The 22,961-nt window shown below is 42.8% G+C and overlaps 1 protein-coding gene and 1 long non-coding RNA gene across 9 annotated transcripts; one reads left to right on the top strand and one right to left on the bottom strand.

The window, feature by feature from the left end:
* Positions 1-601: 601 nt before the first annotated feature.
* LOC310687966 lies at positions 602-7,459 on the bottom strand. The gene is made up of 3 exons (XR_014516691.1): positions 7,353-7,459; positions 5,408-5,482; positions 602-1,256 (listed from the first exon to the last, which is right to left on the bottom strand). It is a non-coding gene; the product is annotated as an uncharacterized lncRNA (long non-coding RNA).
* Positions 6,571-22,961, top strand: REDIC1 (regulator of DNA class I crossover intermediates 1). Of its 8 annotated transcripts, none has more exons than XM_083463546.1 (12): positions 6,571-7,130; positions 8,933-8,972; positions 9,511-9,646; positions 9,978-10,110; positions 11,970-12,036; positions 12,463-12,596; positions 13,963-14,477; positions 16,219-16,285; positions 18,077-18,137; positions 20,681-20,729; positions 21,123-21,205; positions 21,437-22,961. In XM_083463546.1, the coding sequence occupies exons 1-12, from the start codon at positions 7,108-7,110 to the stop codon at positions 21,896-21,898; spliced, it is 1,770 nt and encodes a 589-aa protein (XP_083319672.1). In that variant the 5' UTR covers positions 6,571-7,107; the 3' UTR covers positions 21,899-22,961. The 8 variants fall into 8 exon arrangements, with proteins under 8 accessions (XP_083319672.1, XP_083319673.1, XP_083319675.1 ...); XM_083463547.1 differs by having other exon boundaries at positions 6,572-7,130; positions 18,080-18,137; positions 21,440-22,961; XM_083463549.1 differs by having other exon boundaries at positions 6,572-7,319.

Genomic DNA, 22,961 nt, shown 5'->3' with positions numbered 1-22,961 from the left:
GTGTCAAAAGCCAGGTTAAAGAGATGTCTTCAGCATCTTCTGAAAGCTGTATAATGAAGATGCCAGACACATCTCTGTGCGAAGGGAGTTCCACAATTTAAGGGCTACCACAGAGAATTCCCTCTCCTGGGCTGTCAACTCCCCAAGGTTCAGAGAGTGATGGAACAACCTAAGGGTGGGTTCTGTAGGGAAGAAGGCAGTTTTTTCAGATGGCCTACTAAGGAGAAGAGCTCTCTAGTCATTTCTATACCGTTCTCAGACAGACCCTTGAGCAATAGAAAATAGGTTTGCTGCTTTGGAGATGAGGGGAACAGGGCCTTGGTACCATATTGATGCAATTGCATGTTCAGAAAAGTTTTGTTTTCTGTTTCTGCTCAAGGCACAGATGCCTCATCAGAAAAATGGTGGTGACCTCAAAAGGACTAAAGGATGTTAGGGCTCTCTGACAGCACTCCATTGATAGCAGAACTTGGCTAGCAGAACCTTCCTCATGCGCTAAGTGCTGAACTGAAAGACAAAGTGCTAAGAAGACCACAGCACAGTAATTATCATCTGGAAAAACCCTGTGTGGTTATTGCTGCCCTCATCCTGACATTGATTTAAATAACCTACAGTACATATATAAACATCTGTTCTCGTTTGTGAGCTAGCAAGAATACAGTTTAAGGCTTGAGGTTTTCACTTTCTGCAAGCCCAACATTTTTATGGCACTGTTTTGATGCTGACTTGTCTCATGAAGGCTGTGATCCTAACCACATTAATCACGGAACGTCCCCCACTTTTTAGTATTTTAGGTTGCAACCCAATGGGCTGCCAAAACATGGTGCCCGTGTCAATGAGTTCAAGCTGCACTTCTCCTTTCCGTGGACTTTTTCTTTCTGCTGCTGGCTTGGCCGACTGTGGAATTTGGCTCCTAATTTACATATAAGGAAAACATCCAGTACACCACTTTAACATGCTTTAAACAATTTCTTAATTAAAATACTTGTAAGCACCAACACAACGATCCATTTTGCAACAAGAGGCTTGAAACATCTTTTTCTTGTGACTAATAGCCATTCATGTCCTATCTAGTTTTCTTCCTTTGAGGACCAACGCATACCGGAAAGCAGCTGAAATACTGCTCATGTTTCATGGCCTGGGATCTGGTCAACGCTGTCCAGCTTCTCTGCAGACCTATGACTGAGAGGCCATCACATATGCATGCCATCTTGCCAGGTTCACCCCAAAATATGGCACCAATCATCTCCACATCCCTGTAATTAAGGGGCAGGTGTACACATTGCAGATACACACACACAAACACACAACAAATGTGGCCATCATTTCTCATAAACAATGTAGTGCATATGAGTGTGATTTGAAACCTCACGCACCCCCTTTAAAAACGGCTTCTGGTTGGTAACTCTGGTTTATCTGTCTGTATTGAGTCGTCCCAAAGTGTCAAATGAAATAAATGAAATTTATACAGACAGGTTGTTAACAGTTTGTGGAGGTCACTTTGATCTAATTTCACTGTTAAGACACATAAACATCCAGAAATACACATATACACACGTGTGTGTGTGTGTGTGTGTGTGTGTGTCTTTTAAAAATACAGTTTAGTTATTTTAATTGTAACTGTATTTAAACAAATGATATGGTTCAGAATGGAACAGCCATTTAATGTGGAGGGCATGGGTGGTTTTTGGAGGCAAAGCCTGTGGACCAAATAATGTGGTATTTGGAAGATTTCTGGAGCACTGCCATTACAGTAGCAAGAGGGCAAGTTGGAGAACTAACTGAAAGGAGAGTTCTGCAATGAGTCAGGAAGCCCAAAGTTAGATGTAACTGCAAACCAAAGTGAAGCCCGATGGAACACAGTCTGTGCAGCAAGCTTAGTTTATTCAGCTTTTTCATTTAACCATTTATATTCCACTTCTCTACCAACTTGAGGCAGCATGCAGTATTCTGAAATCACGTCAGATATCACCACCCATATATAATAAGAAGCTCACAGCACTCCAAAAATGACACATTGCACAAAGCTGACCATATCAGCAGGATATGCAACATCTCTCAGCTTGCAGTAGTTTAAAATCACACCAAGTGAATTAGCACCCATAGCTAATTATAGATAAATGCATAGCACTATAATTATAACACATTGCACAAAACATAGCACGTTAACCAAGCATGAAATATATATTTACTTAAAAAAAAAATTCTTGATTTTCTTTCTTGCAACAAATATCCATAATCATTACTAAACATTCATTTTCCAATTTCCCCCCTCCCTGTTGACTTCCCTCAACCTCCATTTCTGGTTTGTTACATCAAATGGTACAATCTACTGTTTATATATGATACTATGTTTTCCCATTTTGATATTTCTTGTTCTCTGTAAATAAAATTGTAAATCCTGCCAGTGAGTCCATTTTTTTTGTTTCTGCAAATATGTTGTAAAGGGTTCCCATTCTTTTTCAAAGTCACTATTGTCCTTTTCATGCAACTTGTCCGTTAATTTTGCTAACTCTACATAGTTCATCAACTTTTCTTGCCATTGTTCTTTGGATGGTACTTCTCTGGTCTTCCAATTTTGTGCTATTAACATTCTTGCTGCTGTTGTAGTATACATGAATAATGTCCGTTTTTCTTTTGGCAACTCTTGTCCCAAAATACCCAACAGAAAAGCTTCTGGTTTTTTAACAAATGTTATTTTAAACATTGTTTTTCAATTCATTGGACATTATTCCCCATTTTTTAAAAATAATCTTGCAGTCCCACCACATATGGTAAAATGTACCTTCCCCGTTATATATATATTTACTGACCAAACAAATGGATGGCTTTAATGGCCCTTTTTAAGGACTAGAAGGGAATATACCTGACCAAGGCTGCAATCCTATACACATGGCAGGGCAATGAGGTCATATTTAGATGCTTTCCCCCACAATTTGAGGTATGGTGACCACCAGATGCCAAGCAAATATGATCCCCGTCTCCTCTCATTTTAGAAACTGAACACAGGGAAGGGGGTAATTAGGGAAACATTTCAAAAAATAGTATTTCCCAGGCTCAAAGGGCAAAACTGCTGTGTGGCTGGCTGGCTGGTTGGCATGTATCTGATCCCAAAGCTTGGAGGAAGGGAAAGAAAATCTTAATACATAAAGCAAATAAATAGGTTAACCAGAATAAAAGAGAATGGAATCTCATGTATAGCTCCCCAAATATGTTTCCATCCTTGCTGTGCTCAACCTTTTAAAAGCAAATCTGCTACAAGTGTTTGAGCAGAAACCTGTTGCTGCTTTTACAGTGTTCAGTAAAGGCTTTGGGCTCATCTGCAGATATAGTTTTAATTGAGGACCCAAGGGCAATGAGCTGGGTTGCTAAGGAAAGGCACCTGCAAATGATATGACGGCAAAAGCAATAGAGCTAACTAAGGTGCATGGGGAAAACAATGCTTTCAGTACCAAATATTCCACACCATATACACAAGATTACATCCTTGTCTGTATTCTGCTTTGTTCCAGAATTAACACCTTTCTGGTTTCACGCCCAACAGCAGAGAAATAATTCCTACTGTGAGCATGACATGGCGGTTTAAGGTTGTTAAAGGGTAACTAATCCAAATGTGGAACATGCAACCCTTAAGTCAGTGTTTCCCAACCTTTTTTGGGCAAAGGCACACTTGTTTCATGAAAAAAAATCTCGAGGCACACCACCATTACAGCCCCGTGATGTCAGCGCGCAGCGTCATGCCGGGAGGGACATGAATTGCTAGCAAATTACATAATCACCTCCTTGAGGGCTGGCTCATCTTCTCCGAAGGCAGAACCCCATTAATTAACAGCACAGACTCACACCATAGCCAAGACGAGGGGGGGAAACCTCAGTCATGCACAGTCATGCACATGTGGGGGCTAAATGAGGACGAAGACCGGGCAGAGAGCAGGGTTCAAATCACCCCACCTGGACAGGACAATCCCTGGGTGCTCCCTTGGGCCACTCGCCTGACCCACCTCACAGGGCTGTTGTTGCGAGGATAACACGGGGAGAACCACGCGCGCCCCCGGGAGCTCCTTGGAGGAGAAAGCGGGCGATGAATGCAATGCACGAAATATATGAGAGGCGACCAGGTTTTGCAGGTGAGGGGCCCCCGCCAGCCTCCGCTTCCAACACCCGGCGCAACGACGCCGAAGTTTCCCCCCAGGCTCGGCTCGGGGAGCAGCGCTGCTCCCCCCCAGCTCCCCTTTGCCCTCCCGGCTCTCTCTGCCGCCCACTGGGGACCCCCCTCACCTGCCAAGTCCGGAGCGCCGGTGGAAGTTGCATGCATGCATGCAGGGCGCCGCGTTGCCATTGCATTGCACTGCACTCCATGCAACGACTGCACGCATGCATTGCCTTGCACGCCCGCCAAGGGGTCTCCCCGCGGTCCGATGCGTCCCCTCCGGCGCAGATGCAGCATTGCAAAAATAACACACCCCCCCGACGCAGCCCTACCTGGGGGGCAGCCTCCGCCTCCGCCGCTCCGCGGGGATCCCCGGGCTCCATCCTGCCGCCCGATCTCCGCGGGGGCGCAGGCAGGCTGTGCGGGGTCTGCGCGGAAGAGCCCCTGCCTGCCCGCCCGCCGCCACTGCGCTCATTCCATGGCCGGGAGAAGAGCGCTTCAAACAAAACGCCCAGCCTGCCAGGCCACGCTGGGAAACGTAGTTCGCGCACCCCGCGCGGGCGCGGAGCCCAAGGGCGAGGGGACTACGGATCCCGGCAGCCCCCGCGCCGGGGACGGAGGGGGAGAGGCCGGGTGCAGGGATGGAGGGACGGGTGGGCGAGAGAGTGAGTGAGTGGCAGCCGCCAAGCCTTGGCCGAGAGCCAGGAAGGGCCTCCCCGGAGGAGGAGGAGGAGGGAGGCGCAGAGCGGGAGGGAGGGAGGGAACCCCAGGGGTCATCTAGTGATGGCGCCCCAATCGAAAATGTGACTTAAAAAAAAAAATCTTTCGAATTTTTTAATTTTTCCCGCGGCACACCAGGCAACATCTCGCGGCACACTAGTGTGCCACGGAACAGTGGTTGGGAAACACTGCCTTAAGTTATGAACCATCTTTTCTGCCGACAAGCTGATTTTAAACCTGCCAACTTCAAAGGAGTTGTGACTTTGTGTTTGTGTTTAACTTTCTACAACCTTTGGGGAGACCCAGTCCCCGAGAACACGACAATATCATAGCCCTTGGCAGCCTTGAGAAAAAAGAGGATCGTAGCTCAAAAGACCACAGTAGGGTGACACCAGACTGCTAAATTATTCCTCTACAAATATGATCTGTGGTAGGTTAATTTCATGTCCTCCAACATTTCTCTGATAAAAATAGGGATGTCTTCTTCAAGTGTTATTTTTCAAGTGTTATTTTTCTAGAAAAAGTGCCGGAACTCACCAGGAACGCCTTCCTTGTTCTTTTATCATGGCAATAGCACCCACCTGAGAGATGTCGGGACTGAGTTCCAGTGAGCTCCAGCTGAAAAAAAGCCCTGATGATGATGATAATAATAATAATAATAATAATAATAATAATAATAATAATAATAATAATAATGTTATTATTTATAACATAGAGGTTGAATCCTGACAAGACAGAAGTACTGTTCTTGGGGGACAGGAGGCGGGTGGGTGTGGAGGACTCCCTGGTCCTGAATGGGGTAACTGTGCCCCTGAAGGACCAGGTGCGCAGTCTGGGAGTCATTTTGGACTCACAGCTGTCCACGGAGGCTCATGTCAATTCTGTGTCCAGGGCAGCTGTCTACCAGCTCCATCTGGTACGCAGGCTGACAACCTACCCGCCCGCAGACTGTCTCGCCAGAGTGGTGCATGCTCTGGTTATCTCCCACTTGGACTACTGCAATGCGCTCTACGTGGGGCTACCTTTGAAGGTGACCCGGAAACTACAATTAATCCAGAATGTGCCAGCTAGACTGATGACTGGGACTGGCCGCCGGGACCACATAATACTGGTCCTGAGAGATCTGCATTGGCTCCCAGTACGTTTCCGAGCACAATTCAAAGTGTTGGTGCTGACCTTTAAAGCCCTAAATGGCCTCAGTCCTGTATACCTGAAGGAGCGTCTCCACCCCCATCATTCAGTCCGGACACTGAGATCCAGCACCGAGGGCCTTCTGGCGGTTCCCTCATTGCGAGAAGTGAGGTTACAGGGAACCAGGCACAGGGCCTTCTCAGTAGTGGCGCCCTCCCTGTGGAACACCCTCCCACCAGATGTCAAAGAGAAAAATAACTACCAGACTTTTAGAAGACGTCTGAAGGCAGCCCTGTTTAGGGAAGCTTTTAATGTTTAACAGACTATTGTATTTTAGTGTTTTGTTGGAAGCCGCCCAGAGTGGCTGGGGAAATCCAGCCAAATGGGCGGGGTATAAATAATAAATTATTATTATTATTATTATTATTATTATTATTATTATTATTATTATACCCCAGCCATCTGACTGAGTTGCCCCAGCCACTCTAGAAGGCTTCCAACATATATAAAAACATAATAAAACATTTTTATTAAACTTCCCTATACAGGGCTGCCTTCGGATGTCTTCTAAAGTTACTTGTATCTCGCATAACTCCAAATGCTGGGGTGAAAATTGGTGGAGATTCTATATCTTTCACACAGTACAAGCCCCACCCCCAACATGTTTAAATCATGTATGGCCATGAACACACATGCAGAGACGAGAGAGGGGGGAAACGCAATGTTCTGTGTGGATGTTAAATCAGACGGGATGAGAACTTTGGCCATTGTCTAATTCTACCCCAGCTCCTCAAGCCTTTCGATCTGTACCCTTATCTGCCCCCTGCCTTTTAAAAAAAATAATATTTCTGGTTTCTATTCCTTATTTAACTGCTGGAGAAAAGCTGTCTCTGCCTTTGCACCTTCCGAGAGCACCAGGGAGGCCTTGGCTGTCTCTGAGGGGAAGAGAGACACAGAGGAGTCCGGCCTTCGTACCGCATTCACTCCTGGGGGGCTCATTGCAAGAGCCAGTTGCCTTCCTGCAAGGCCTACCTAGAAGGGTGGTTTTTTAAATATATAAAATAAATAAATCATCCATAGGCCGCTCTGTTTTCTTGGGAGAGAACATGAACTGGGTTGGTGGCTCTCGGTGAGTGCAGCCAAAAGGGCCTCATAACTGCTCAAGCAAACAGCCTGCAGCAGAAATGAAGGCCTCTGACCTCAGGCAAAGGTTTTGTGAAAAGAATTGCTGAGAGACAGCTGGGAGCATATGAAGTTCCTCAAATGCAGATTTGCAAATGTAGATTTCCTTAAATCATTATGTTACGCTTCCTCAAATGTAGGTTTTGGTTTCTTTCAGTCGTTACATTACACTTCCTGTGGTTCTGAGGGCTGTAGGGCCACCAAAACAGTACCACAATAGATAAACAACGAAGCTTTTATTTTTGCAAGGGGAGGGCTTTGAATTTTTGCCTGCTGTTTGGGGAGAAGATGGTAGCCATATTGGAACTGATCTGTGCAGCTCAGGTGCAAAAGGACAGCATCGCTCCCTATTCATTAGAACACTTGATTTTTAAAAGTGCTTTCCAATGAGCGTTGTGTTTGCCAGTTCAAAAAATTGTACTGTTTATAATTCACAATCGGGCATTTGAGGATGACAGAAGCGGATGTGCCCAAGATGGCAAATTCATTCCGTGACCCAAGTTTTCCAGAACCTCCATCTTTGTGGTCTTAGAACCACACAGGCCTTAATGTTATAATATATTAAGATTAGAGATCAGGATAATAAGGAGGGAAAGAAATTGCTGAATTAATTAATTGAATTGGAATACAAAAAAAGGGAGGTACGAGGAGGTCAGGGAAACAAGGATATGAATGTAAGATATGGAAAGGTTGATCTTTTATTTTTATTTTCTTTTTTATCTGTGTATTTGTTCTGTATTTTTCCTGTATTTTTGTTTTTCTTTTTATTCTTGTATTTTTTGTTTTTATGCAATTCTTTTTTCTGAAACTTCAATAAATATATATTTTTAAAAATAAATAGAACCACACAGGCCTTGACTAAGGCCTAGTTTTCATTCAGGTGATAAAAGCTGCCTTGGGACTTCACCGCTTCAGGTCAAGGCTCACATGACTGAGGGTGAAGAGAGAGATATATAAAGAGTAATATTATAATTGTGGTAGAAGTTTTTGCTACAGGCATATGCCTGCATTGTTGGGTGTTGAGGCATCTGTATTCTGGGAATGGGAAATCATTACTATTTTCACCACACTTCAACCATGGGGTAGACTGCCCTCTGCATATAACTCCACACACCAATGCACTTTTTTGCTGTAAGAAGACCCCACACTTCTTTATATGTGCATTGGAAAGACACAAAGTATAAACATGTTTGACTTTCTCATGTTTGGAATGTTTCTCCAAATATACATTCCTTCCGCATCCAAGACTGGATATTGGGAAGAAGACCCTTGTCACGTTGATTTTTCATGTCAGGGATTAAAAAAAAAATTTTTTTAAGAAGAATTATTGACTCAGATGAGGCCCTAGGATTAGACAAATCCACAGAGGATAAGACTAGCAATGGCTATATTCTGCCTCCACTGTTGGAATGTCAAGTCAATGGGAAGCACAAGTAGGCAGAGCACTGTTGTGCTCAAGTCCTTTGATCAACATGTAGAATTTAAGGATTTATCTTTATTTTATTTGTTTTCCCTCCAGTGGAGAGAAGTCTATTACTGGCTAGTTGGCTTTAAAACTTCGAATTAACAGGCATTTAAGAATTGAAGCATTCAATTGATTAGTGCAGATTTGCTTTAGCTGATGACCTGGTAAATAGAAGAGTATTAAACATGCAGTATGTAAATGTATCCTAAATGTCTGCAATCATTTATTATTTCTGTATATTACTAATGTCATTACAAATTCATGTTTCTTTTAAATCTTTCAAGTAAAAGAATCATGCTCACCAAGGAGAAAAGAAAGCAGAAGGTAAGGAGGAATTACACTGAATTAAGAGGTAGGTGCAAATGTGATTTCTGCTTGCCAGAAATCAACAACAGAGAAGAGAGTATTTGCATCATTGAAGTCTGGAAACAGATTAATTTTTCCAGAGAGGTAGATGTGATATTATGAAGCCATTCACGGGGTTCAAACACTCCAATTTTTCTGCTTGTAGACAGAAATGTCCCGTGATTGGAAATGAGGAATTAAAAACCCATGCAAGTCAGTCATTCCCAAATCATGTTTTTTCGGTTCATATTGTCAGTGTCCTTTTCAAGGTTCTACTTTCAGGCTGAATTCTTTCACAACTGCTAACTCTTCTCTTTTGCTGCCAATGGCACTAGCTGTTTTGAGGATCTTGGTGGAATGATCCAGGGAAAGTTCCTTTTTTTTTTTTTTAAAGGCAGTTTGTAATTGTTTGCCACCTTGAGCCTTGAGGTGGGATATATGTATGACTAAGAGCCTGTTTCTTTAGCAAGGAAGTGTACATTGTTATGACATTTTCCTGTCATTCTTAATATAACAGGACTTTTTCGAAAAAGAAAAGCTTAAATCAAAGATGAAGCTGTTGGGAATTTCTCCCCTTAAAAGCTCAGCTGTCAGCTTAGATCTCCTCAATCTGTGTGTTGTTAATCAGATATCTGCCAAGAAAGATTGTTCTGGTGAGTTTAACTGCAAACTTAATTGTCAAAGTTTTACCATTAAAAGCATGACCATAAGAAAAATGTGGCTAAGTTCTCCAACATTCACTCCATCAAATTTACTCCTACTTCATCAAACCACAACCTTTTTGTGTTCATTGAATGTCTTGCTAACTAAAAATGAAAACAGAATGCCGAAAAAGTCGTAACCTACAATGAACATATCACCAATAATGAATACTGTATAGCACTGTTTAAAAAGTGTTTTGGTCCTGCACTCTTACCAAAACATTGGATGTCCCTCTTTAATTCACTCAAAGGACTGTTAATCTTTTGAGTACTTTCATTACAGAAAATGTTCGAAAAGCAGTTCATGTGGATATTAACAGAGGAGTAAAATTCCCGCTGAGAAGGCACAATGTAGAACTTCCCGAGTCACCGCAACATAGACAGTCCAAACCATACCAAGATGACACCGAGCACAGGTACATCCCAATATAATTTTCTGAATTGTAATATTTTGATTCTTTGCATCTGTCTACCTAACGACATACGTACCTACCTATCATAGACTACATTGGCATGCAGGTGCAGCTATGTGAAGAGTTATAGGTTCTAGCTGAAATGAAGACATCCCAGGCAAATGTTGTAATAATATCTGCACATCACAGATTCCTAGCTCTTTTTTCTTATATATGCCACAATCTCTCTCACATTAAAGTGAAAATGTAAGTAGCCTATAAGAATGCTATGGAATTTTTTTGATCCTTTATGAAAATCAATAGCCATGAGATGCTACCATTTCTTTCTGGAGTCAGAGGATCCCAACAAGACAGGCTGAGAAAAGTTTTAAAATTGTGAAAGAATGGGAGGCAGGGCTTGGTGAGGTTGACAGTGGTTGCATACAGCTTGAGATCCCGCTTTAAACCGATTAATATATCTTCCTGTTGGTATAAAACTGTGAATTTTTTTACATTTAAAAGAGGTGTTCCATGTAGAGATGTGTTTGGGAGCTGACACAGCAGAAAGCCCACTTTAGTGCCCCTAGTAAAGCTATTGGGCTCAGAATCAACATTATTTATTCAAATAATAAAACATGACTAATTTATTTGGGCTCTGCATAATAAAGTGACACACCTCATTATCTTTTGCTTGGCTTGGCCTTTTGGTGTTATGATTACTATCCTTTATTCTCCATTTGACAAAGTGGAGTCTGGGACATGCAAGTTTATGCCACAATATACAAGTTAGCTTTGACTCAAGGTCCTTGAGGAGACCACAGCCTCCTTTTGCTGCTATACACCTGAAGTTTGTCACTAAGGCCATGAGTAGAGAGGCATAGGATTATATGTAAGAGTTTTAATTTTGCCCGAGTCAGCGTCAAGAAAACCTAAGAATACCAAATGCCCTCTACTTAGTCTGATAAAGATGCAAATCTCAGTACCTCTGAAAATATGCAAAATTTTCCATAAACAATAACACCTTGGAGGTCCCAGGCCTCAAGGAGGTTAGACTGGCTTTGACCAGAGCCAGGGCCTTTTCAGCCCTGGCCCCAGCCTGGTGGAATGCTTTTTTGCAAGAGACCAGGGCCCTGCGGGATTTGACATCTTTCCGCAAATCCTGCAAGACGGAGCTGATCCACCAGGCCTTTGGCCGGGGTCCAGTCTGACCTCCCCTTCTTATTATTTTTTTATAAGACCCTGTAGGTAAGTAGCCTCCCTAGCCCTTTCCACTGGCTCATATAAGACGAGCACAAACATTTGGGCCTGGTGAGCACTCAATACTCCCAACCCCTATAGTTATAATCCGTGGGTTGACATCTGATTTTATTCTGCTCCTTGATTTTAAGCTGTACAGTGGTGCCTCGCAAGATGAAAAGAATCCATTCTGTGATACTCTTCGTCTAGCGGTTTTTTCGTCTTGCGAAGCAAGCCCATTGACGGATTAGCGGATTAGCGCTATTAGCGGCTTTTAACGGTTTATCTGCTGATTGGATCAGCTGATAAGCGGCTTAGCGGCTTAGAAAAAGGGGGGGAGGGGAAAAAACCAGCAGGAACTCGCAAGACATTGTCGTCTTGCGAAGCAAGCCCATAGGAGATTCGTTTTGCAAAGCATCTCCAAAACGGAAAACTCTTTTGTCTAGCGAGTTTTCCGTCTTGCGAGGCATTCGTCTTGCGGGGCACCACTGTATTTTAATCAGTTGTTTGATTTATGTTTTTAATGTATCATATAAATTGATGTTAGCTGCCCTGAGCCTGGTCCTGGCCATGGAGGACATGGTATAAATTATTATTATTATTGTTGTTGTTGTTGTTGTTGTTGTTATATTTCCTTGTCATAATAGGATACAACAGGAGGTATTAGAAAACAGAAGAAAATATCTATCTGAAAAGCAGAACATTCAGTCCCAAGTAAGCTATGCTTATACCATGCCTACCAAGCTTTTTCTGTTACACTCAGTTGTGTCACTGTTGGCTCCATGCTAGTTGCAGCATAATATTTTGCATCCCTCAAATGGCTCTTGCTACAATTCCTGTGAGATCTTGTGCAATAAAAGTTTATGCCCTAGTGATTTACATTTATTGCATAGTTTTGTTTAATACTTGTCTTTCCCAAAATAGTGCTGGTGGTGGCATATAAACCCATAATCATCAAAATACTATTTTAAAATAAGATTCATAAGCATAAGTAAATCAGTGTATGCTAGTAGAAAGTCTCAAGGTTCATTTGATTGTCTGTCAGGAAAAAAAAAAAGATTTCCCAGGGTTTTAGAAGTTAAGCAAGTGTCCAAGGACATACTGCATCTGCTACAAAGTGTTCTTATAATCTGTTGACAGTGCCTACAGTCTTCTCAGCCAGCAAATACTATGTGTGAAGAACCTTGGTTTTCAAAGGCTGCCTGCAGGCAAAGGAATTTCAGTAACCCAGATGTAGACACAGCTTCTGGTCTATATTTCCAGCAGTTGAATAGGTAGGCACAGGCTTTATATTGCAAATAAAATATAACGCAGAGTGGATTTTTATCCACTTAAAAATATAATGGCTTCTGAAGTGCATAATTATATTACTTTTTGCGTTTTCTGCATCTTGAAGATCAAACTTGTGCTAAGATATTGCTGTACTGCACTTCCCGTGCTTTTTGTTTTTCGTATACAGAGAATTCAGTTCTTTGTTGTTTTGAGAATCCAGGTTCTAGAGTTGTTTTCACAACATATATTGTGGTATTGCTGGAGCTTTGTGCAGACATTAGGGACTAGGCATGGTGAGCATATCAGAATCACGTTTCCCCTCACACACAACTCCAGTCCTAGCATCACATGATGGATTGTCATATTTACAGAGGGGCCTACGCTCATAGAGCCCATTGCCTGCAGGGTGCAGCTGCCCAATCTATACATTCTAATTTTGTCATGTACAGATTGCATGGCTGGAGCCTTGACATTTTTGACTACAAACTTAGGCCCATATGCAAAAGGATGATCCAATATAAGATCATTACAACGTGGTGTTACAACATCAGATAAGCAACCAAACATCACAATTGTGATCCCTGCACCATGCATATCAAACATCTACATGACACTTCGGTTTAATGTAAATAGTCTTCTTCTGCCGGTTCTTGCATTAATCACTGTGCTTAATTTATGAATTAGCTTATGACGAAAGAGGATCAGAACGCTCTCATAAATTACATAAACAGAACAGGGAACTATTGAAATGACACAGCGTGACAATTATTAGCTTCTTTTGTCTCATTAAACCACACTTGCACAAATAGGATCGTAGACTACTGTGGCTCTCAGCAAACACACTGCCTATTTTTAACAATACATTTAAAAGGTCTTGTTAAGTATGGCATGATAGTATTCTGAGAGCCATTATGGATCTGAACATGCTTTCAGAATTCTATCACAGTATACATGATAGCCCATTAGGTGTTGCATATTGCTAACATCTTTCCCTGTGCTTTTCATGCAAAAGTGCTTTATTCCTCTCCTCCTGCTACTGTCAAGTTTACTGCAGTGGAGCAGCAGTGACATACAGTGGTTGAACAAGTTAGTCACAACTGCTTAAAATAAGATGTTTCATATGATTCTGAAAAAGACTAAAACAAGGTCCCAGTTTCTCTTCATAATCGAGATATAACATGCTTAAAGTATTCAGAATTCTAAAAAATTGGGTAATTCCAGAGAGAGAGAGAGAGACTGAGAGAGATCGAGATCATATTGAAGTGAAGAACATGCATGTTTATACTAGTAATATAATATGTCAGCAGATATGTTGCTTAGCTGTTTAACTGCTCACCTTTTCATTTTCCCCACCACATCCCCACAAAGTCCAGACTATAGTAACCCACTTGGCAAGTCTCCCAAGGTCAGTGATGACACAAATTTCAGAAGCCTTCGCAATGAAGAGCCATTGTTTGGATTTGTGAATAACATATTAGAGGCTACCGCTGGTGATAGCTCTGGACCCATTGCAGCTTTCTTTGAAGAGAAACAGCAGTTTCCAACTGCTCCTTCTTCCGATTCCAGCCATTCTTTCGGTAACAAAAGCATCATCGGCCAGCTGTTTACCGATTCAGCTAATGCAAATGAAATATCCAGAATGCCTAGTCCTTATGATATGGAAGAAATGCACCAGATGTCAAGTTGTGCTCACAGGTGCCCTGCTGAAAGAGACCTCAAAGGCATTTTCACAGCTCCAGAGCAGATTCTCTTCCCAAACAGCCAGAGCTTAAATGCAAGCACCCAGGAGTCCATTAATCAGCCAAGAGATTACTGTATCCAAGAACGAAAGCCTGTAATGTTTTCTGAACAGCAAGAGAATGCTAAAAACTTTGGAAATACAGGTAAATGTAAAAGTAAAGTAATTACAGTGTAGAGGTCTTCTCATATTTAAGGAGCCCAATAATACAATTAGCAAAATGTCCTTTTGTTAATATAAGTGCTTCATAAAGTAAAGGTAAAGGGACCCCTGACCATTAGGTCCTGTCGTGACCAACTCTGGGGTTGCAGCGCTCATCTCGCTTTACTGGCCGAGGGAGCCAGCGTACAGCTTCCAGGTCATGTGGCCAGCATGACTAAGCTGCCTCTGGCGAACCAGAGCAGTGCACGGAAACGCCGTTTACCTTCCCGCCGGAGCAGTACGTATTTATCTACTTGCACTTTGACATGCTTTCGAACTGCTAGGTTGGCAGGAGCAGGGACTGAGCAATGGGAGCTCACCCCGTCGCGGGGATTCGAACCGCTGACCTTCTGATCGGCAAGTCCTAGGCTCTGTGGTTTAACCCACAGCGCCACCAGCATCCCTTAAGTGCTTCATATGAGGACCTATATATCAAAGGGACCTCTTGAGGTCCTATATATTGAAGGGGATACACACAGATGCACTGAACTCACCATAGGGTGCTAATGGTAGAGACAATGTCTCTTACACACTGCTTTCTTTTTCTCCATGTAAGGGAATGGCAGCCATTCACTTGTCTGGGAGAAATTAGAGGGAAGGGTTGGGTGCATCTTACTAGGCCCAGAATCCCAACTGAGGAACAATATTTGCTTTCTCTCTAATGTATTTGCACTGCATCCCACTTAACTTTATCCCATATTACTGCATGGATTTCATCAAGAAAGAGGGCAGAGCCAACCTCTGCAAAGCCCCACTTGTGCCCTTGCACTTCTTTGTACAGAATACTTCTTGGCTTTTAAGCTTATTACCAATACCCTTGTCTTTTAAAATAAGTTACCAATATCATCATTATATGTGCAGTGCATTGGCTTCCTGCCAAATTTGGAAGTGGATTAACAGCATACATAACTGTTCTTGTCATGGAGCTATGGGGAGATGCAGCAACAATTATCACTGCTGGTTGCATTTGGAATTAGATTACAGAGAGACATATTGATCCAGAATTCTATGTGTGTATATGAAGCTTCTATACAAGTGGGGATTCCCATTCATTTCCATGGAGGAAGTCAGTGAGCGAATGGATTCCCATTAAAATTAAAGGAGAAATTGTTGCAGGGAAAATGTTCATTAAGATCCTCCACACCTAAAACACATCACATCACATATGTGGGGTACATACTTGGTTCTTGCTTTTTTTGTTTTGTTTTTTAAATAGCTTTAATAAATGGTTATTAAGTACGTCCCACGGAGAGCCTCAAGGTCCATAAATAGCAACACCCTAGAGGTCCTGGGCCCTAAGGAAGTTAGATTAGCTTCAACGCTCTGTCTCATGAGACCAGGGCCCTGCAGGATCTGATTTCTTTCCGCAGGGCCTGTAAGACAGAGTTGTTCCGCCTGGCCTTTGGCTTGGAGCCAATTTGATTCCCTCCCTCTCTTTCTTTCTTTTCCTACTCCTCCTGCAATGAGGCTACCTTTTAATATTTTAATGTTTCAGTATTTTAATGTTGTATTTTAATTTTGTTTTTAAGTTGTAATCATTCTTCTTGTTTTTATTATTGCTTGTAAGCCGCTCTGAGCCCGGCCTTGGCTGGGGAGGGCGGGGTATAAATAAAAATTATTATTATTATTATTATTATTATTATGGACGTATCTGAAGTTATATTTTATAACTTTTTTATTTTCAGTGGGATTTGAAAGCCAAAAGAGAAATATCAAGGTAGCAGACAGCCTGCAAAATCGCTTAGAGAAAAGGTAAGTCTTTGAAGCTGTCAGGGAACTGCCATTGGCTCAGGGGGGAGAGGGGAAAAGCCGGATGGATTACAGAGAGCCCCCAAAGATCGTGGGGAGCAGCTCCTCCGCAACAGAGGAGAGTAACCAGGCCTCCAGTGGAGAGGAGCTTCAGGGCTCGGAGGAGGCGAGGCGGTGCCAGGACACCTTGCCTGGGCAAAGCAGGGAGGAGAGTGGTCCTCCGTTACCCATGCCCTCCTTGCGCAGTAGGCTTCCGCACCGAGAGGGGAGGTGCAGACTGGGTGTCAAGAAATTACTTTGCTGGGGAAGGTTTAAGGACCGCCCACTCACGGATTCTGCCAGTGAATGAGTCAGCCACGGGAGAGTGGCACTCTGGACAGATAAAGTTTATTTTGGCATCAAAAGCAAGGCTTCACAGCCGAGCAGGGAGGCATTTGCCTGCTTGCTCTCCAGCAACCCCTTGGAACCCTAACAGAAGCATTTGTGCTTCATTTAACCCAGGGTTCGGCACGGTTTACCTCGCCTGGGCCAGTTCACTTCCACGGAGATTACTCTGTGGGCTGGATCGAGTCTGCGCAGACACGATTTCTGGCACCGCGGAAGTGAGTCCCCGCTCTGTGCCGGTTTAGCGCAATGCGCGGGGACTCACTGAGCGGGCGGCTCGGTTCGTGGGTGGCTCATCAGCCATTTAAACGACCCCTGTGGGCCTCTTGTGGCCCATGGGCTGCAGGTCGTCGGCCCCCAATTCAATCTTTAAAGTAGTGATATGGTGCCCAGTGCATATATGCAAGTATTTCTGTTGTGACAATCTCTATAGCACTCTGGCTCTCCAGTTTCAGTGTCCAATTCAATGTGTGCATTTTTAAAAGCCATTTGATAAAGCCACCGTGGCCAGAAAATAGTTTTATGATCCACATCTGTCAGCCTGCACACCACAGGTTAGCGGTAACCAACACGGTCCCCTCCATATCTGGGGGACTACAAGCACCATGATCATTGACTCTTGGCCATGCTGCCTGGGACCGATGGAAGCTGAAGCCAGACAATGTCTGGAGGGCAACATGTTGGTTACCCCTGCCAAAGTCTGAGGTAAAGGGTATAATCCATGATAGCAGTTAATTAGTGATAGCTGCTGTTCAGCAAAGTATCATAGATGTTTACGTACTTACTGCAGTTTCTCAAAGTAAGTCACTGTGCACTTGCCCTGAGGCCTAAGAGTTTTTAATTGATCTGCATCCTCCCATTGGAATGACAAAAGGACATACCAGCACATCACACTGAAGGTTAGGCTGGTGTTTGTGTTACATCAAACGATCCCATGCTATCACTCCATTTCAGGTTGCAAGATTCCTCACACTCCTTCCCCAACTTTGTTTCCTAACAAAAATGGTTGTGTTGGGAAATACAGCGATACCTGTTGAATGTTTAGAAGTTATTACTGAGCAAGGAAACCTACTGCCTATTGCATGCAATTATTATAGAACAAAGATCAAGGCTGAGCATATGACTTATTTTAGAATTACAGTCTTTGGCCCCATTAGGCTAATGTTTTAAATTATAATGCATCTTATTCCTCTTCTACTGTTACAGTGTGGCATAGAACAGGCGCTTTCAGATCAGGAGCCCAGTGTTAGATCTCCACTATTCAAAAGGGTATAAACTATTCAGTTAACACTATAGTTTAATTATAGCTACCATAAAATACCAAAACACCACTAGCAATGTTAGTTTTAGTTTGGTGATCAGGGACTGAAACTGCGATGGAAGTGACTCCCTTCTCCCGATATTTTGCAGCAGGAAGGCTGGATGGGCAGAACATAATCTGAGTAACTTGCAGATATTTGGACTTGAACAGGTAAAAGCTCTGTATGATTTGCATTGTGTGTAAAGGGAAGCAGCTCGAGTAGAATATGGCATGTTTTCAGTGCTACTTATGATCTGAACATAGAATTATTTTATGCTGTGTGCCCTCTGGTGCTGAAACCTGGCATCTTGAGCACTTTTCTCATTATATGAGGAAAGGAAGTCTCTTCCAATGAGCTTAGGTTGGGCTCTTCACTACTCCTTAATTGTCTGAATATTGGTTGGTGGGGTACACCAAATTACAAGCAAAATTCTTTAGGGGTATGTTTTGAAGAGTAAATTTTCAAAAATGCTCCAGGTTAGCAGTGCTACTTAGAGGAGCACGACTCACATTTGTTTCAAACACTGCATTTCATGCCACTGTACTGAGAGTTTGTGCAAACAGACACATCATGATGTGAACTAAACTGGGAATCAGAATCGATTGTGGGTAGAGCTGAGGAGAATGCAATAAAGGAAGGAGGGACAAAGTGATGCAATATAACAGCTGAGAATGTAGATGGCAATACAGTGGTACCTCGGGTTAAGTACTTAATTCGTTCCGAAGGTCCGTTCTTAACCTGAAACTGTACTTAACCTGAAGCACCACTTTAGCTAATGGGGCCTCCTGCTGCCGCCGTGCCACCGGAGCACGATTTCTGTTCTCATCCTGAAGCAAAGTTCTTAACCCGAGGTACTATTTCTGGGTTAGCAGAGTCTGTAACCTGAAGTGTATGTAACCTGAAGCGTATGTAACCCGAGGTACCACTGTATAGGTAGCAGGCAAGCAGGTAGATACTATGGAACTCCAGGACAGGATAGCATCATGCAGGTTGTTCCCCCACCTGGCATCCACCATGCCTCTGTGGGCATGGTGAACAGAGTAACTCGCTGTAGGGTTTCTATTTTTGTTGGCCAACCCACATTCGTTGTCACATCTAGATCAGCCTATAGAATCAGCCCTTAAGAACTCAGTGGGAGCAAAAGGCTGAGGAGTGAACAAGAAAGATCAGTATTTCCTATGCTGGGATAGCTCACTCAGTAGAGCATGAGACTCTTAATCTCACAGTCATGGGTTTGGGCTCCATGTTGGGCAAAATATTCTTGCATTGCAGGGGTTGGATTTGATGGCCCCCATGGGCACTTCCAACTATATGATTCCATGGCAGCTCTTTGCTCCTTCTTTTCTAGCTCTGCTATAACGTCAAAGCAATTATTAAAGTTAGTATAATTTGAAATTAGTATGACAAATGCCATTATTAGTATGTGTAGCTTTTACTTGGGTTACCTTGGAGTGGATTTTTGATTCCCCCCCCCCCCGAGTATAAAATTGACAGCCCTTTCTATAGATGACCTGATATGGCAAGCATCAAGACCTTGACATTTTAGTTGTTTTCTCAAACTCAGTATGACAAAATGTTATGTTCTGTATAGAGAATGGCAGTATTTCTCTTGTGTGTGTGTGTGATTGTGATAATGGAAAAGCTGAAATATTAGAGACTCTTCTCATTCTGCCGTGGTCCAGTTGCCTGCCATTCCCCCAAACTGCTCTCAGCAAATCTGAGGGCCACACCCCTAGAGTACATATGGAGAAAAGAGCTGGATCACTGTAGCAGCAGAACTTGGGAAGATCCGATCAACTTGGTTCAGGCAGTGGAGCTGCACAGATGAAGGGCGAGATGATTCTCCTAATCATACTCTCCATTTTTAATAGCATCAGATGTTGAATAAACTCATTTGTCTCATCTGGTGGTGAAAAGATAACTTACCCGGTTCAGACCAGGACAGAGGAACAGCCTAGAATGATGGATATGCAGGAGAAAATTCACCAGACCTGCCAATGGCAGCACTCAAGAGGATGGGGGAACAAACTCCTGCAAAGAAGAGCCTCACTTTCCCCATTTCGTTTCAGCAAGCTGTGTTTGTGCACGAACGAGAAGCTACAGAGCTTTTGTCTCAGGGTGCAATCTGGGGGATGCCTATAGTCCAGCCCTCTACAAACAGTAGTTGTAGCAATAACAATGAGGCACAAGACTCCCCATCTGCAGCTTCAGGTGAGGGAAGGTCCTTAGGTCAACTTGGCTTGATAGGTGTCGCCTTTTACTCGTCCTTCCCACCAGACTTAGCAATAGCAGAAATTGTGAAGCCTATGGAGAAAGTGTAGGAGGCCTGGTTCCTTATACTGAATGACCTCTTCTATGTAGAGTCAGTGTTGTGCAGCAGTCCCATGAGTGAATATCTACACCTTGTCAAGTCATTTAGCAAAGGTCCAGTGGTCCAGTTGCTATGAAGACAGATAATGACCTAGTAATCTTTCTTTATGTAAAAGGCAAGTTATGTCCATTTTCCTGGGTTAACTTCGAAGCTTATGGTTTGAGCTCATGGTAGAAATAGGAGAATGTGAGCTGCTTAGTGCAATATTGTTGGAATGACTGGTCAACAATTTATGGGATTTGCCTGAAACAGAATTGAGGAACCCGAAGTAAAATGTACAGTAAATGAAGTTAGGCTAACATCATCTCTAATTTTCTTTAAAAAACCAACAACCCGAGAAAGGAAGCCTGCAGTTACTATGATCAGCATTCAAAGCATGGAAAACAAAAAGGTTAGTACTAATTTCAGATTCCTTAGTTTTCTTAATGGTCAAGAAGAACAGAACACATGTTCTTTAAGTCTGAGTTTCTCACCTAATGAGTTGTTATGTAGCTTTAACTCTTCTTAAATAGGTAAACCACTGGGTGGAACAAGCCTATGAGGGTGAGGAGGGAGAATCTATGGTGGAAGATATCCCCCAGTCCAAAGCCATATGGGGCTCTTGACAACAGAGCAAAATGGGTGGTCTTTAATTCCCCCCCCCCCACTGTCCCTTGCCACTTAGTCATTTTCATCTTTTAAAAAATGTTTCCCTCCCATTGGTTCTAAAAGATGGGGAAATTAGACAACATTCTTTTCGAAAAGTTTGTTAGTGTTTAGAATTTTGAGATATATATTGTTTCAGATGAAGAATCTCAGCTAAGCAACCAGTCACCTAGTTATTCTCCAAACCGAACAGAGAGCTATGCCACTACTACATCTGCTGAGGTAAAGCGAGGCAAATATTGCCATAACTGAGTTTACACAAGTGTCTGGGAATAAGCAGGGCTGTCAATGGTTTTTTGTTTTGTTTTAGCCCAGTAGAGTGTATATATTTATGAGCAGGGTTGAATGCAGCAGGGTCACATAAACACCAAAAACCATTCCTATATGACATTAACTAGAATGGTGATTCACTGGACCCAGATGTGCACGATTAAACTGATAATTCTGTTTCAACAGTCTGAAGAGGAAGAGCAGGATGGAAGAGCACTGTCTTACTTTGAGAACTCTTTTGCAAGAAATGATGGCAATTCACTTCCAGTTTCAGGAAATCAAAAGCTGCAGTGCAGTTGCCAGTCAATGGCCATGAATTCCATTTTCCTCGACAAGAAAACAACTGACATTCACCCCCAGGCAAAACCAGCCAGGCTTCTGAAGAAAGATATGTTGCGCGGAGCTCAAACGCACAGATCATGTGAAAAGAAACATGCAAATTTCAAGGCGCAGCTCAACGCTTGGTCGCAAACAGAGACACGTGCTGAAGAAATAGAAAAATCTGACGCAGCCGTGCAATGCAATATAATGCAGGCTTGCAGCTGTAATAACGTGCCATCCTCTGTCCATAGTGCTGAAATCACCACTTCCGCCAGCAAGGTAGAGACCACTGGAGGGCAGAACATTCCTGCAGATGAATGCTGAAGCGCTGCTCTGAGAAGCATCCATTCGTTGAGTTAAGAGTTTGTCTCTTGAAACAGTATATGGCAAAATAAACTTAGGCATTCTGGATTACAGTAATAAAGGGGAGGTGTGTGATTAAATAAAGAAGTCATATCAAATCAATCTATATGCTTATTAGCTGTTTAATAAATAGGGGAGTTTTGACCGATTTATTCTTTTTAAAGAACGTGGACACACATATTTGTCCTGCTCAGACACAGTTAAATCCCTTGGCCATGATCAAACATAGGGTTAAATGTACACTACAGTGATTGTAACAGGCTTAAGCATGGTTAATTTAGTGTTAATTGGAGCCAGTTTAAATAAGGTGTGTTGCGTTGGGTGGCGACCTCTTTTGCACAGCTGTTTGCTCCTCCCCCCCCAAAAAAAAATTCAGTATATCCTTCTGTAGTATATACAACTGATAAGAACATATGGTAAAAGAAATGTCTCTATTTTAATTCTGCCTTTTTCTTCCCGAAGGCAATGGACCAATTCAGAGGTAACAAGTTGCTTGGACAAACCATGGTTTGTTGGTAGATGAACAAGCTTGAACAAGCCCTCCTCTACCCCATCCCTCAACCTCCTCCATGTGGTTTAAGCACTGACTACAACCAGAATTACTTTGCAGTGCTGGTTGGGGGCAGCACTTAAAACACAGTTTCTGGGTTTATATTCAAAAACTGTGGTTTATAAAACTGTGTTTCCTCTGCAGCCGACTGTGCAAAAGGAAGAGGAATGGAAAGGGACAGGATAGGGCAAGCTTGTGGCTTCTTCATGTGCCAAGAAACTGATGGCTTGGAAAAGGCCCCTTACATCTGAATAGGATCGTGGAAAAGGGAGTCTTTATATAGAACCATTTGTTTCCACCTCTGTTGTCAACAAAACAAAATACTCTTTTCATTATCTGCATTAGAAATTGCTGAACAGGAACATAGAAATTCATTGTGCAATTAGAACTGTTAACCAAAGTTACTTCATTGTAATCTGCTATTGCATAAACATTATGAATGGTAGTATATAAAATAAAAAACATATTCCAAAA

Source organism: Podarcis liolepis, assembly GCF_965112155.1.
Source record: "Podarcis liolepis genome assembly, chromosome: 10".
Lineage (NCBI taxonomy): Eukaryota > Metazoa > Chordata > Lepidosauria > Squamata > Lacertidae > Podarcis > Podarcis liolepis.
The sequence above is the reverse complement of the archived record's forward strand: the minus strand, read 5'-3'. Positions and strand labels throughout refer to the sequence as shown.

What these genes read in the sequence shown, in the direction of transcription:
- REDIC1 (XM_083463542.1), top strand. Translation starts at nt 8,471, where the DNA reads ATGTCAGGGATTAAAAAAAAAATTTTTTTAAGAAGAATTATTGACTCA. An exon ending in CAAGTCAATGGGAAGCACAA is followed by an intron (nt 8,617 to 8,932) that starts GTAGGCAGAGCA and finishes AAATCTTTCAAG; the next exon opens with TAAAAGAATCATGCTCACCA. An exon ending in CAAAATCGCTTAGAGAAAAG is followed by an intron (nt 16,286 to 18,076) that starts GTAAGTCTTTGA and finishes GATATTTTGCAG; the next exon opens with CAGGAAGGCTGGATGGGCAG.